A 14,585-nucleotide genomic window follows, 5' to 3' on the forward strand; every position below is an offset into this window, starting at 1 on the left:
TAACATACGGACAATTTAATGATTCCAATCCACCTAACCCGCATGTCTTTGGATGTGGGAGGAAACCGGAGCACCCGGAGGAAACCCAAGCAAACACGGGAAGAACATGCAAACTCCACACAGAAAGGCCACGGGAATTGAACCCACGACCTTCTTGCTGTGAGGCAACAGTGCTAACCACTAAGCCACTGTGCTGCCCTGACAGGACAATGCATGGCAAAAATAGTTTTGTTACTGTTCTATTGTTTTTGAACAAAAACACTTATTTTGACAATAAAATATCTATTTAACTATAAACTTTCCTATACACACTGTTTGTGGTGTGGTTTGTCATCAGACACTTTTGCAGGTGGTTGAACTTGTATGACAAAGATTTTTATCATCCAAGATATTTTCTGGGTGAGATGTTTGAAAATTCTTTGTAGTACCTTGTTGATCTTTGTTTTGTTGGCATAGTCAAAGCAGTGGGTCACCCCTCTGAGTCTGGTCTGCTTTAAGTTTCTTCCTCAAAAAGCATCAGTGAAATTTCCTTACCACTGTTGCCTATATGCTTGCTCAAGGTGGTTGGTAAGGTTTGACCTTACCCCTGTGAAGCACCTTTGGATGACATGTGTTGTGATTTGGTGCCATATAAGTAAACTGAATTGAAAATTGAATTGAGTTATTTTGACTTTAATTTTCTTGGATGGTTATCTGATTATATTCCATTTTCTTATGGACAAAGCTCTCGATTTACCGATTGATCCAGCCCTCACCTACAGTGAGGAAAATAAGTATTTGAACACCCTGCAATTTTGCAAGTTCTCCCACTTACAAATCATGGAGGGGTTTGAAATTTTCATCTTAGGTGCATGTCCACTGTGAGATAATAATCTAAAAAAAAAAAAAAAAAATCCAGAAATCACAATATATGATTTTTTAATAATTTATTTGTATGTTACTGCTGCAAATAAGTATTTCAGCACCTGTGAAAATCAGTGTTAATATTTGGCACAGTAGCCTTTATTTGCAATTACAGAGGTCAAACGTTTCCTGTAGTTTTTCACCAGGTTTTCACACACTGCAGCAGGGATTATGGTCCACTCCTCCATACAGATCTTCTCCAAATCTTTCAGGTTTGGAGTTTCAGCTCCCTCCAAAGATTTTCTATTGAGTTCAGGTCTGGAGACTGGCCAGGCCACTCCAGGACCTTGAAATGCTTCTTAACGGAGCCCCTCCTTAGTTGCCCTGGCTGTGTGTTTGGGGTCATTGTCATGCTGGAAGACCCAGCCATGACCCATCTTCAATGCTCTTACTGAGGGAAGGAGGTTGTTTGCCAAAATCTCGCAATACATGACCCCATCCATCCTCCCTTCAATACGGTGCAGTCGTCCCATCCCCTTTGCAGAAGAGCACCCCCAGAGTATGATGTTTCCACCCCCATGCTTCACGGTTGGAATGGTTTTCTTGGGGTTGTTCTCATCCTCAAAACATGGTAAGTGGAGTTGATTCCAAAAAGCTCTATTCTGGTCTCATCTGACCACATGACCTTCTCCCATGCCTCCTCTGGATCATCCAGATGGTCACTGGTGAACTTCAAATGGGCCTGGACATGTGCTGGCTTGAGCAGGGGGACCTTGCTGCCCCGCAGGATTTTAAACCATGACAGCATCATGTGTTACTAATGTAATCTTTGTGACTGTGGTCTCAGCTCTCTTCAGGTCATTGACCAGGTCCTCCTGTGTAGTTCTGAGCTTTCTCAGAATCATCCTTACCCCACAAAATGAGATCTTGCATGGAATCCCAGACCAAGGGAGATTGGCAGTCATCTTGTGTTTCTTCCACTTTCTAATAAATAATCATAACAGTTGTTGTCTTCTACCAAGCTGCTTGCCTGTTGTCCTGTAGTCCATCCCAGCCTTGTGCAGATCTACAGTTTTGTCCCTGGTGTCCTTAGACAGCTCTTTGGTCTTGGCTATGGTGGACAGGTTGGAGTGTGATTGATTGAGTGTGTGAACAGGTGTCTTTTATACAGGTAATAAGTTCAAACAGGTGCAATTAATACAGGTAAAGAGTGCAGAATAAGAGGGCTTCTTAAAGAAAAATTAACAGGTCTGTGTGAGCCAGAATTCTTGCTGGTTGGTAGGGGTTCAAATACTTATTTGCAGCAGTAACATACAAATAAATTATTAAAAAATTATACATTGTGATTTCCGGATTTTTTTTTTTTTTTTTTTTAGATTATGTCTCTCACAGTGGACATGCACCTAAGATGAAAATTTCAGACCCCTCCATGATTTCTAAGTGGAAGAACTTGCAAAATCGCAGGGTGTTCAAATACTTATTTTTCTCACTGTATGGTCATGAGATTTGGCTCATGACTGAAAGAACGATCGCGAGTACAAGCAGCCGAGATGGGTTTCCTCTGCAGGGTGGCTGGGCGCTCCCTTAGAGATAGGGTGAGGAGCTCGGTTACTCGGGAGGAGCTCGGAGTCGAACCGCTGCTCCTCCACGTCGAAAGGAGCCAGCTGAGGTGGCTCGGGCATCTTTTTCGGATGCCCCCTGGACGCCTCGCTGGAGAGGTGCTCCGAGCATGTCCCATTGGGAGGAGGCCCCGGGGAAGACTCAGGACACGCTGGAGGGACTACGTCTTACAGCTGGCTTGGGAACGCCTCGGGGAAGTGTGTGTGGATCGGGAGGTCTGGGCGGCTTTGCTTGAGCTGCTGCCCCTGCGACCCGACCTCGGGTGAAGCGGAAGAAAATGGATGGATGGATGGATCTTATGGACACATCTGCACATGTTGGCCCAATGGTATGAACAGAAGTTCATATGTAAGTGTCATTAAATAGATGTTATCGGCATAAAACAAGTCAAATAACATCATCCTTCAACAAGTATGGTCAATGGTAAACTGGTTACAATATGATATGAACACCAATAAATGGATGTGTATACACAGGGTTTCAAAGTGTATTATTAGCTACACCTCAAGAAGCCTTCAACCTTGTCAATACCTTGGTCTCTGTCTAACTACTATGTCTGTTATATGTATGAACTACATATGTTAGAAAGATATCTTAAGAACACTGACTCCAATTTTGATCAAAGTTGGCACAGGCATTGGGCCTCTGGATAGTAAAGTCCCAAGTCCCAAGTCAAGTCTCAAGTCATAATGACCAATTGGTGCAAGCTGACTTGAGACTTGAGTTGAGACTTCTGACTTGGGACTTAAGACTTGCCGATTTACGACTTGACAGTGACTTTGTCCCACCTCTGGTAATAACTGAGTTGATTTTGAGAAGAATTGGTCAAACACTGAGGTCAGGGTCCAGCTCCAAGTTATTATGTAGGAAAATATCAAATTTTATGGAAATGAAACTTGACTTGAACATTTTAAAGTCCATGTGACATTTTGTCTACATGCTTGATACTTTGAAATGTTGGTGTGGTGCTGCTGTGCTCTCTGAACACTTTTCAGACAACTTACTTACAATTAGCTTGTGGAAAGGGTATATAATATAATTTTAAGACTTAAATATATATATATATATCTATATTGGGATGCAATTATTGTGTCCTTTGACAGATATAACACAAGTCCCTGGAGCAAAGTACTTTTGTACTGGGATAATGTATGTGGTTTTCAGTAGTTGAAAAGTCCTTAAAGTCCTTAAATGAATAATGTATCCTATCCAATTTTTACTCAGACTGTGAAACCTCTAAACTAAGGCTGAGGAATATGTTGTGTTCTACACAAAATTTCATTCTGTATAATACATATTAGACTTGAGTTCCTAAAACTCGTAGGAACATCATAACTTTGGAACATCAAAGTTAATTTAATCTCACTGTTAAATTAAAACCTATTTTTTAATAAAAATAGATAGAAGTTTATGATTCCTCAAAAACAGACAGCATGATTAAGGGTTTAAATATTTTCCTGCACGTGTGTTTTTTGTCTCTTCAGTGGACCAGGAGCTGGGTTTCCAGGACAAATACCTTTTCTACCGTTTCCTTGACGATGATGAGGAGGACACACCTCCACCCAGTGAAGAGGAGAAGAGGGAGAGTGAAGAGGAGCTACCAGAGACGATCCTGTTCCTGGCTCAGATTGGACCTGATGCACTGCTGCGCATGATCCTCAGGAAATCGTCAGTACCAAAACAATGAATAAATAAATAAAAATAACAGTACATGATTTTTAAATACAAGGCAGTGTGGTGGTCACACGATTAGTGCTCTTGTTTCCAGAGCAGAAGGTTCCCAGTTCAAGACCAGTTGTGCTCATTTATTCATTCGTTCACCTTCTACCGCTTAGTCCAATTAAGGGTTGCGGAGGGCTGGAGCCTATCCCAGCAGCCATAGAGCGTGAGGCGGGGTATGAATGAATGAATGAATGAATGACTGAATGACTGAATGACTGAATGAATGAATGAAAATGAATGAAAACTGTTTATTTCGAACATTTGATACAACAACAATTACAAGATAGATCAGTAAAGACAACAACAAAAAAGTTCCTACTGTGTACCCAACATGTCCGAAAAGGGGTAGGGTGAAGCATTAGCTTATTTATCCCTACCCCTTCTTCCCCACAACCAGTAATACCCTTTGCCACATATACACATAGATTCCTACACACCTAAACCGATATCAATATATATATATATATATATATATATATATATATATATATATATATATATATATATATATATACATATACACACATATATACACAAACATAAATATACACCTACACATACCTGCTTACATACAAAATACTATATATTTACAAGCCGAAGGGGTACACCCAGGACAGGATGTCTGTCGCAGCACTTGTGCCCATTCTCCAAGTAATGCGGAGTTGCTTCAGAAAGGGCATCCAGCGTAAAACGTGTTCCAGAATAACATGCAGATCCATTTCAGTTCTGCCCACAGTGTGGGGGAGGGACAAGCTGAATTTTTTTTTTTTTGTTTGTTTGTTAAATGCATCATCAATGTAGTCAGCTGTTACAAAAAATGTTCTGCATTCAAGTCTGCTGTATTTCTAAGTGAAAACAGAAATAAAAGCACCTGAATTAGCAATAGATCCACTAAACTGTTAATGTTAGTTCATTAAAATTATCTTAAAATATGACTTTCAGGTCAGTTGAAGGCCTGCTGGGCAGTTTGAAAAAACTCACTATTTGCCCATCCTGCTCTACACCCCCCCTCCCCCCAGGGATTAGATGTTTAACAAATACTAATACTACTAATAAATGAAATGAATAAATGCTTTCATTATAAATAATAAAATCCAAGTTTAGAATTTGGATAGGTTCTTTAGGTACCTCCTGGATTGTAGATGAGCTGAATAGATCATATTGTTGTTGCTCATAGTTGCATATCAATGAGGATAAAGTGTTTCTTTTTTTCCTCATGCATACAATAGCATGCTACCCTTACATAGTAGCTACTTGATACTTGCATCAGGAGTATGCCCTGGGGAGCAGATGAGCTAGTTGCATCTGGTGCATATACTTCCATATTAATAACAATGATGTATTGTTTCTTTTCGGCACAATAACCCTTTAACTATACAGTACTGTGCAAAAGTTTTAGGCATCCCAGTGTTATAATAAAAGTAACATGTCATGTTTGGCATGTCATCAGAAAATCTGCTCCAACAAAAGTGAATATGTCAGCTGTATTTTTACTTAATAATACTAATGCAGTGGATATAAGCTAAAACAATATTTAATTAAATCTGAAATGTAATTAAATACCTCAGGCACCACCTGCTTACAAGCGGTAGGAAAACGTGTGATTGATATTAATCAGTCTTTGATCTGAAAGTCACAAGTTCTGAATACAATTGATTAAACATCTGTCTTCAAATGGACACAAAGCAAACAACTGGCATAATATTTACAGATTTATTTACATATGTACAGGTGCAAACAAATGTAGGTGCAAACAAATGTAACTGAGACTTTGACAATATGGGTAATGACTTATAGTTTATTACTGAGATGTATTGTTGATGAGACGTGAAAAACGAGGAAGAAGAAAAGAACGAGGCATTAAATATACCTGGTTGGAATTTAGCAGTGAAATTCGGGTTCACAAATTATTGTTATTACTATTATTAAGAAATGTAACCAAAGAAAGCTATTTCACATCACTGACAGCAAAGATCATCAGAACAGCTGAAAGTTCACTTATCTGGGTCATTTGGATCAGGTTGAGTAACGCGATTCAGTTTGATTTCCTGGTTAGCCTTTTACTGTCCTCCTTTAATTGACCTGCATCAAGGTTAATCCTGCGGGTTCTCCCAGATGACTACAGCTGTGGATCCAGCTTGTTTGCCCAACAGGACTGACTGGCAGTTCTCCCGAAGTTTGGTTCACCGACCGACCCAGGATGTCAATGTTTGTTGTCAAAAATGCTCTGGTGGCTTCCAAAGCCTGTGGAAAATCAATTTGAAGTCTTTGTAAAAATTTAGAAAAAGTTCAAGGCTTTGCAAAGAAAGTTGTGGAGAAAATTTAAATTTAATGAAAACAAAACAAAACAAAAAAACTTTTAGGATTGAGAAGAAAATGAAGAATTTGAAGGTTTGTAGATTTGCTCTTAATTTGAAAAACTGAGCTAGGAAGTTGTCTTAGAAATGCAGAGGACTTGACTCAGGCCTTAAACATTTAAAATATGGTTCATCAAACACCAAAAATTACAGAACAAAAAGAAACACAATGAAAGAAAAGAAACAATAAAACAAAAGCCACGAGCTAAGACTAAGGACTAAAAAAAAAAAAAAAAAGAGACAGAATGATGGAGAACTTTAAAAAGGTCACACACACATCAACGTCATTTTATGGTCAGGGAATTCTGGAGTTGAAGAAGCATAAATCAGGCTCTGCAACGGACTTGGAAAGAAGAGGGACTTGACTAAATGTAATCCTTTTAATGCACATAATGTCCAGCGCTTATTTAAGGCAGGCGTTTATTTTTTCTCTGACATAGTTTTGACCTGGTCATTAAATGAGGCAGGTCCTGATTCAAGGTCGGGCCTTTAATCAGGGAAATACGTAAGCCTTATTGGTGCTGTGAATTGCCTGTAGATCGATCGGTGCCTCCTGACTGTAACTACGTAATCCATTAACGCAAATATAACAGATTTGGTCTATTTTATACATATAGCAGATTTCAATTTTTAACAGGAAAAATTCTCTGTTCTACCTGAATCCATTATATGTGTGTGTGTGTGTGTGTGTGTGTGTGTGTGTATGTATATGTGTGTGTGTGTATATATATATATATATATATATATATATATATATATATATATATATATATATATATATATATATATATATATATATATATATATATATATATATGCAGTAGTGTTCAGAATAATAGTAGTGCTATGTGACTAAAAAGATTAATCCAGATTTTGAGTATATTTCTTATTGTTATATGGGAAACAAGGTACCAGTAGATTCCATAGATTCTCACAAATCCAACAAGACCAAGCATTCATGATATGCACACTCTTAAGGCTATGAAACTGGGCTATTAGTGAAAAAAAAGTAGAAAAGGGGGTGTTCACAATAATAGCAGCATCTGCTGTTGACGCTTCAAACTTAAAACTATTATGTTCGAACTCTTTTAGCAATCCTGTGAATCAGTAAACTAGTATTTAGTTGTATAACCACACGTGGACGAAAACGGAAAACAACCATCAAAATGGATAGAAGAATAACCAGAATGGCAAAGGCTCACCCATTGATCAGCTCCAGGATGATCAAAGACAGTCTGGAGTTACCTGTAAGTGCTGTGACAGTTAGAAGACGCCTGTGTGAAGCTAATTTATTTGCAAGAATCCCCCGCAAAGTCCCTCTATTAAATAAAAGACATGTGCAGAAGAGGTTACAATTTGCCAAAGAACACATCAACTGGCCTAAAGAGAAATGGAGGAATATTTTGTGGACTGATGAGAGTAAAATTGTTCTTTTTGGGTCCAATGGCCGCAGACAGTTTGTGAGATGACCCCCAAACTCTGAATTCAAGCCACAGTTCACAGTGAAGCATGGTGGTGCAAGCATCATGATACGGGCATGTTTCTCCTACTATGGTGTTGGGCCTATATATCGCATACCAGGTATCATGGATCAGTTTGGATATGTTAAAATATTTGAAGAGGTCATGTTGCCTTATGCTGAAGAGGACATGCCCTTGAAATGGGTGTTTCAACAAGACAATGACCCCAAGCACACTAGTAAACAAGCAAAATCCTGGTTCCAAACCAACAAAATCAATACCTCGCAGATGTGAAGAAATCATGAAAAACTGTGGTTATACAACTAAATACTAGTTTAGTGATTCACAGGATTGCTGAAAAAGCAGTTTGAACATAATAGTTTTGAGTTTGTAGCATCAACAGCAGATGCTACTATTATTGTGAACACCCCCTTTTCTACTTTTTTTTACTAACAGCCCAATTTCATAGCCTTAAGAGTGTGCATATCATGAATGCTTGGTCTTGTTGGATTTGTGAGAATCTACTGAATCTACTGGTACCTTGTTTCCCATGTAACAATAAGAAATATACTCAAAACCTGGAATAATCGTTTTAGTCACATAGCACTACTATTATTCTGAACACTATATAATTCATTCATTCATCTGGAATTCGGATTAGTGATGTGGTTTGTGTCTGTAGGCCTGGTCAGAGGACGGGAGATGACCTGGAGATCATCTATGATGAGTTGCTTCATATCAAGGCCTTAGCTCACCTCTCCAACACTGTGAGTCAGCTTCTGCTCTTTTTAAAGCCATGGCACAGACATCTGAGGCGACTGTGCACTTGTTGGAACTGCATGTGTCAGCACTTTTAAGACCAGAGGGAGGAGCTGTCATCACTGTCAGCAAAGGGACATAGTGGGCTCTGTGAGTCCATTAAGTCTGTGGATGTGTCAGTTATTGGATGCTCCATAAACAGTCAGGGCCATACAGATTTAAGCAGTGGCACCATTTTATTTTTCTTCTGTGCACCACCACAATGAAGTTGCAATGAAACAATCAAGATGTGCATTTAGTGTAGATTTTTAGCTTCAATTATTATTATTATTATTATTATTATTATTATTATTATTATTATTATTATTATTATTATTATTAATTATTATTATTATGGGATTACAACCATTTTTTGCACATAACCACACATGCAAAAAGTGCACCTCCATTGTCAGATCTTATAAGCAAACTAAATACAAGGATTATTCTTAATACAAATCATTATTTAGATGAGTCAGGGAATGGACTTAATTTGCATCAGTCATTAGACAATACAAACAGTGGTAAATCTGTCTCGAGTAGGCAGTGACCGTGCAAGAAAACTAGTGACAGAAGCCATCAAAATCTGCATAAATATATGTTTTGTCTGTTGCATAGTCACTTTAGCCACAGCTTTACTGTGAATTGGCACACTGATTTGTTTTTTAAAGATGGGACTTGGGAGACTCAACACTAGATTTAATCTGTTTTCTTGGATTAAATTCCTTCTCTGTTTAAAAACACCAATATGAAGTTGTGGGTGGTGATGCAACACACACCTGTTTTGCTATCCCCTTTTCCTCTAATCACAGTCACAGAAGCCCAAGAGATGTTTAGATGTCTTCGTGGCTACCCTCACCCTCTGGAGTCCAGAGTATAATTGGCCGTTTTTGACTACGTTTTGTTTTGCCTTCATAATTTACTTTGCCTTGTTTGGGATCTTTTTTTTGTCAGCACAACCTCACCTATGTGACTTTACAGTTTTTCTTTCATTCTGACACACTGCATTTACACAGCGAACGTAAAGTCACACAAAAACATAAAATGTGAATAGAATTTTTTTTTTTTTTACTGTGAAAACCACAAATATGTTTAACAAACTATTTTTATAACCTAGAATGTAAATATAAATTTTAAATTTCAAAAACATATGTTCAAATGCACGAAACAACAGTTATATGCAACTATTACATTAAAATGCAGGAAATGCTTCAGGCAACTATTTACAAAACAATAAGATGCCACACAAATGATATTTGTGCCACTCATAAAAAAAATTCCTGTCCAAAAGAAGATTTCTGTGACTTGTGTTGTACATGTCACAGACCTGACACTTCCTCCTCCTATTGTCAACCTTCAGAGGCATCTGGACCCACGTTGGGGGGGGGGCGGTCAATTCATGTTGACGTCATGCGTTTCCACCAATGGTAAAGGGGAAGACTTTTTTTTTCTACACCAGCCGGAGGTGTTAAGACAGTCTGACGTTCATGTGTACAAAGGCAGTACGCGTACGTCCATAACCAAATATGTGCTTCTGTGAACATTTTATTTGGCTTTGGGTGTGCCTTTCCTTCCAAATGGCTGGTCTTTTCCACAAAAAGATAAAGGGGAAATCAAGGTTTTTCTTATCCATTGTAACTGCACTGAGGAAAGAGAAGGAAAGTGAGAAAAACCTCCTGTTCATGTGCGCTCTGGACAAAGTAATAGATGGAGCAGCGCTCCACGCATTACCATAATGATTCAGGAAAATGCCTGGTGAAAATTATTCATAATTTTTCAGGTTTTACTGGGTCTAACAACAAATTAAAAAAACTGGTATATAGGTTGAAGTCTGCACTTTCAACAAACATTCAAACTGAAAGTGTGGGGAATTTGATGGGAGGACCACTTAATTCGATCATGTGACTTGGACGGGTATCCATGTAGAACGACTCCAGGGGGTTAATCTTCTTCATGCATGCTCACTAAATTTTTTTAGAACTACATTTTTCTGCAAAAAACGAATTACAGTTGAGTAGCATTCTGTTTGCCGGAGGTGTACAGAGGGAAAATAGAAAAAAAAAAACCTGTTGCTGTCTAAATACTTAATTAATGACTGGAATATTAGGTGGAATATATTGTGAGGGTTATGAACATCCATCATGTTTCCATGCAGATGTGTTTTAACATTTTAACTTTTTAGTCTTTATAGTGTACAAGTTCATCGTGACATGATTTTTTGTGTATAAAAAACAAAGTGCCTGTATTTTTCTTTGCAGGTGAAGCGGGAATTGGCGAGCGTTGTGATCTTTGAGTCTCATGCAAAAGCGGGAACTGTGTGTAGGTCTTCTCTCTCTGCTGGATTTTTTTCAGCGTCTGTTGTGCTGTGCTGTGTGTGTGTTTGTAGGCGGTGGTCACTATCATTAATATATATATATGTGTGTGTGTGTGTGTTTGTGGGCAGTGGTCACTGTCATTAATATATATGTGTGTGTGTGTGTGTGTATCTTTCAGTGTTCAATCAAGGCGAGGAGGGCACATCATGGTACATCATCCAGAAGGGCTCTGTCAATGTGGTTATCTATGGCAAGGTGTGTGCATGTGGGCATGCACGAGAGGAACAAAACAGATTGTGCTTTATATCCACCTTCATGTTCGTTGAATACATGCTTTGTTTGTGTGATAATGTGCTGAAATGTGCAGCTCGCGTCTCAGATTAGGCCCCCATGCAGTCGGGAAACACCAGTTTGCCAAAGTCAGCCGGCTGTTGAGCCGACTGAGTCATCGCTGTGATTTAATGGCTAATGACACGCTGTTTGTTTGAAAGCACTGCACAGGCCGATGCACAGCATACAAACAAACACAGATGAGTCACTGCTCCCGTCTCCTTTTCTATTAGGACTGAAGATGAGCAGGAAACACAGTTTCTGTGTTTGCCGGCGAGTGTTGGTCTGTCAGTGTGTGATTGTGCCTTTGTGTCTCAGGGAGTGGTTTGTACGCTCCACGAGGGGGATGACTTTGGGAAGTTGGCTCTGGTGACAGATTCCCCTCGTGCTGCCTCCATCGTGCTGAGAGAGGACAACTGCCACTTCCTCCGTGTGGACAAAGAAGACTTCAACCGGATACTGAGGGTAGGTGGAGCACAGCTGCATGTTTAGTGCTCAACTGTGATTGGACACAATGATGGGACCAGTCACTGCGATGCTTTTCCTCAATATATGCAAATACTGTGGACACATATAACTGGCAACCACTTTGGAAATGATATAAGCAAAAGTATGAAGATGAAAATGTTTTAATGTCATGGCAAGGATTTTGTCATGTTTTTGGCTGTCATTTATAAAGACAATAGCAAGTAACAAGACATGTTATACCTATGACACTTCTAACATACTAGGTACTCTCTGGGGCTTAGACTCACTCATTTTAGGGTTTAATGGTACATACACCAACATATTCATAAAGATGAAGTGATACTCCCTTTGACATTGAGACTACAGTAATTTATGAACAATACGTAATATACACGTGATAACTGTACTGGCTGTGTGTTGTTATGACTCCACCCATTCGCTCCCCTCGGGACGCGAACTCACGAGCTCCGGCATGGGAGTCGGACTCTCTAACCATAAGGCTAAAACCCAGGGCTCTGGCCTTGTGACCAGAGAATCCTTTTGAGCTGTTGGGAGTGAGGTTTACTAACTACATCTGCACAGCGACACCTGCTGGCCTCCATTACATAACAACACCATAGGTACCCCATGAAAAGGAGATGAGCTGATTACATTTTAGCAGACAAATAAATAAATAGGGGTTTTTGGTACGTATATTTGCATGTTAATGGAAATAAACAAATTTTTAAAACCCTAACAGTTTCCTCAGAAACATTTTAGAAATTTCATATTAGCAATTTGTTTGATATTATGGTGAGACAAATAAGATGACCTGCACAAATATGCAGAATAGGATGCCAGTTTGCATGAATCATTCTGAAGGCAATAACTCAAGAATGTCCTGAAATAGACTGGTGGGTTGTCCAGGGTGTACCCCACTTGTCACCCACATTAAAGCATCAGAATGGTTTGTAATAGCTGTGATGACTCTTGATTGATTCAGGGATTCATTATTGCTGTCAAACATTGGTAGTCCTTGAAAAAAAAAGGAAGAAAAAAGCATTCCTTGGTGTCAGATCCACATTGACCCTGATTTGTCTTTAGCTGTCACTTTAGTTTGACTCACAGGACTTAAGTGATGAGTGGAGCTTTGTATGGATGCATGTTTAAGCCTTAATTATTGCAGATATTCAGCTCACCTGTCCAAAAATAAGATTTTATTGAGTTTACAATAGAAATAATATGGGTAACCTGTATGGATCCATGAAGCCCTTGGCTGGATGCTGCCTGTGATGTTTGTCTCCCTCGTCTGACAGTGGAGGTGTATTACATTTGCGTTTGATATGGTGACATTAATAATTTTCCACGTGTGTTATGGTATATTTTTTAGGACGTGGAAGCAAACACTGTGCGTTTGAAGGAGCATGATCGGACAGTGCTGGTGTTAGAAAAGAGTCCCCGTGTGTCCACTCTGGGAAGCATCAAGTATGTGTGCATTTGGACAAAACTTTTACTAAAAGCCATAGTTTCAGATATACACATGGACCAGAATGCAGTGTTTGACATCCTTGTGCTGTCGGCAGGTACACTGTGATATCAGGAACCCCAGAGAAGATTCTTGAGCACTTCCTGGAGACCATGAGGATGGATATACATCACAATGAACCAGGTACCCCAAGAGGGGAGGAAACGCAAAATAAATGGGCTTATTCTGTTACACACACACACACACACACACACACACACACACACACACACACACACACACACACACACACACACACACACACACACACACACACACACACACACACACACACACACACACACACACACACAAGTATTTAATTGAATCCTTTTCACCTAGGCATAGCAGTGATGAAAATGGCTTTCAGTATTGTATTAAGGATGATTGTAGGTTATGAGGGTTATGATGTCAGTTCTGGTAAGTTGGTGTGCTGACTGTCTGCGTGTGTTTTAAAGCAAAACATCCAGTTCGACCTGTGCTCAAATTATTATGTCTGAATTGGAACTTGTAATTCCCATTTTCTATATGTCATGAACACAGCATTATGATTATTTTTTTCCAAATGGAAACAAAGTTCAGGTACCTTATTACCTTGTGCACTGTCAAAACTGCTGTAGAACCTCTGTCTGTTGGTTCTATATATACTCTCTGCCTCTGTTGGTTCTATATACTCTCTGCCTCTGTTGGTTCTATATACCCTCTGCCTCTATCTGTTGGTTCTATATACTCTCTGCCTCTGTCTGTTGGTTCTATATACTCGCTACCTCTGTCTGTTGGTTCTATATACTCTGTACCTCTGTCTGTTGGTTCTATATAATCTCTGATTCTGTCTATTAGTTCTATATACTTTCTGCCTCTGTCTGTTGGCTCTATATACTCTCTGCTTCTGTCTGTTGGTTCTATATACTCTCTACCTCTGTCTGTTGGTTCTATATACTCTCTGCTTCTGTCTGTTGGTTCTATATAATCTCTGATTCTGTCTATTAGTTCTATATACTTTCTGCCTCTGTCTGTTAGCTTTATATACTCTCTGCTTCTGTCTGTTGGTTCTATATACTCTCTACCTCTGTCTGTTGGTTCTATATAATCTCTGATTCTGTCTATTAGTTCTATATACTTTCTGCCTCTGTCTATTGGCTCTATATACTCTCTGCTTCTGTCTGTT

General features: G+C 39.2%; 1 protein-coding gene across 3 annotated transcripts in view; it reads left to right on the forward strand.

The window, feature by feature from the left end:
- LOC117521729 (rap guanine nucleotide exchange factor 4-like) overlaps positions 1-14,585 on the forward strand; it is a 71,334-nt gene that overhangs the window by 32,953 nt on the left and 23,796 nt on the right. For all 3 annotated transcript variants that reach the window (XM_034183063.1, XM_034183064.1, XM_034183065.1), the window contains 7 exons: positions 3,948-4,131; positions 8,685-8,769; positions 11,059-11,119; positions 11,294-11,370; positions 11,764-11,910; positions 13,283-13,377; positions 13,476-13,561. In XM_034183063.1, the coding sequence (XP_034038954.1) occupies positions 3,948-4,131; positions 8,685-8,769; positions 11,059-11,119; positions 11,294-11,370; positions 11,764-11,910; positions 13,283-13,377; positions 13,476-13,561 (735 nt within the window). The remainder of the gene's footprint in view (positions 1-3,947; positions 4,132-8,684; positions 8,770-11,058; positions 11,120-11,293; positions 11,371-11,763; positions 11,911-13,282; positions 13,378-13,475; positions 13,562-14,585) is intronic.

The sequence above is a fragment of the Thalassophryne amazonica genome, chromosome 12, assembly GCF_902500255.1.
Source record: "Thalassophryne amazonica chromosome 12, fThaAma1.1, whole genome shotgun sequence".
NCBI lineage: Eukaryota > Metazoa > Chordata > Actinopteri > Batrachoidiformes > Batrachoididae > Thalassophryne > Thalassophryne amazonica.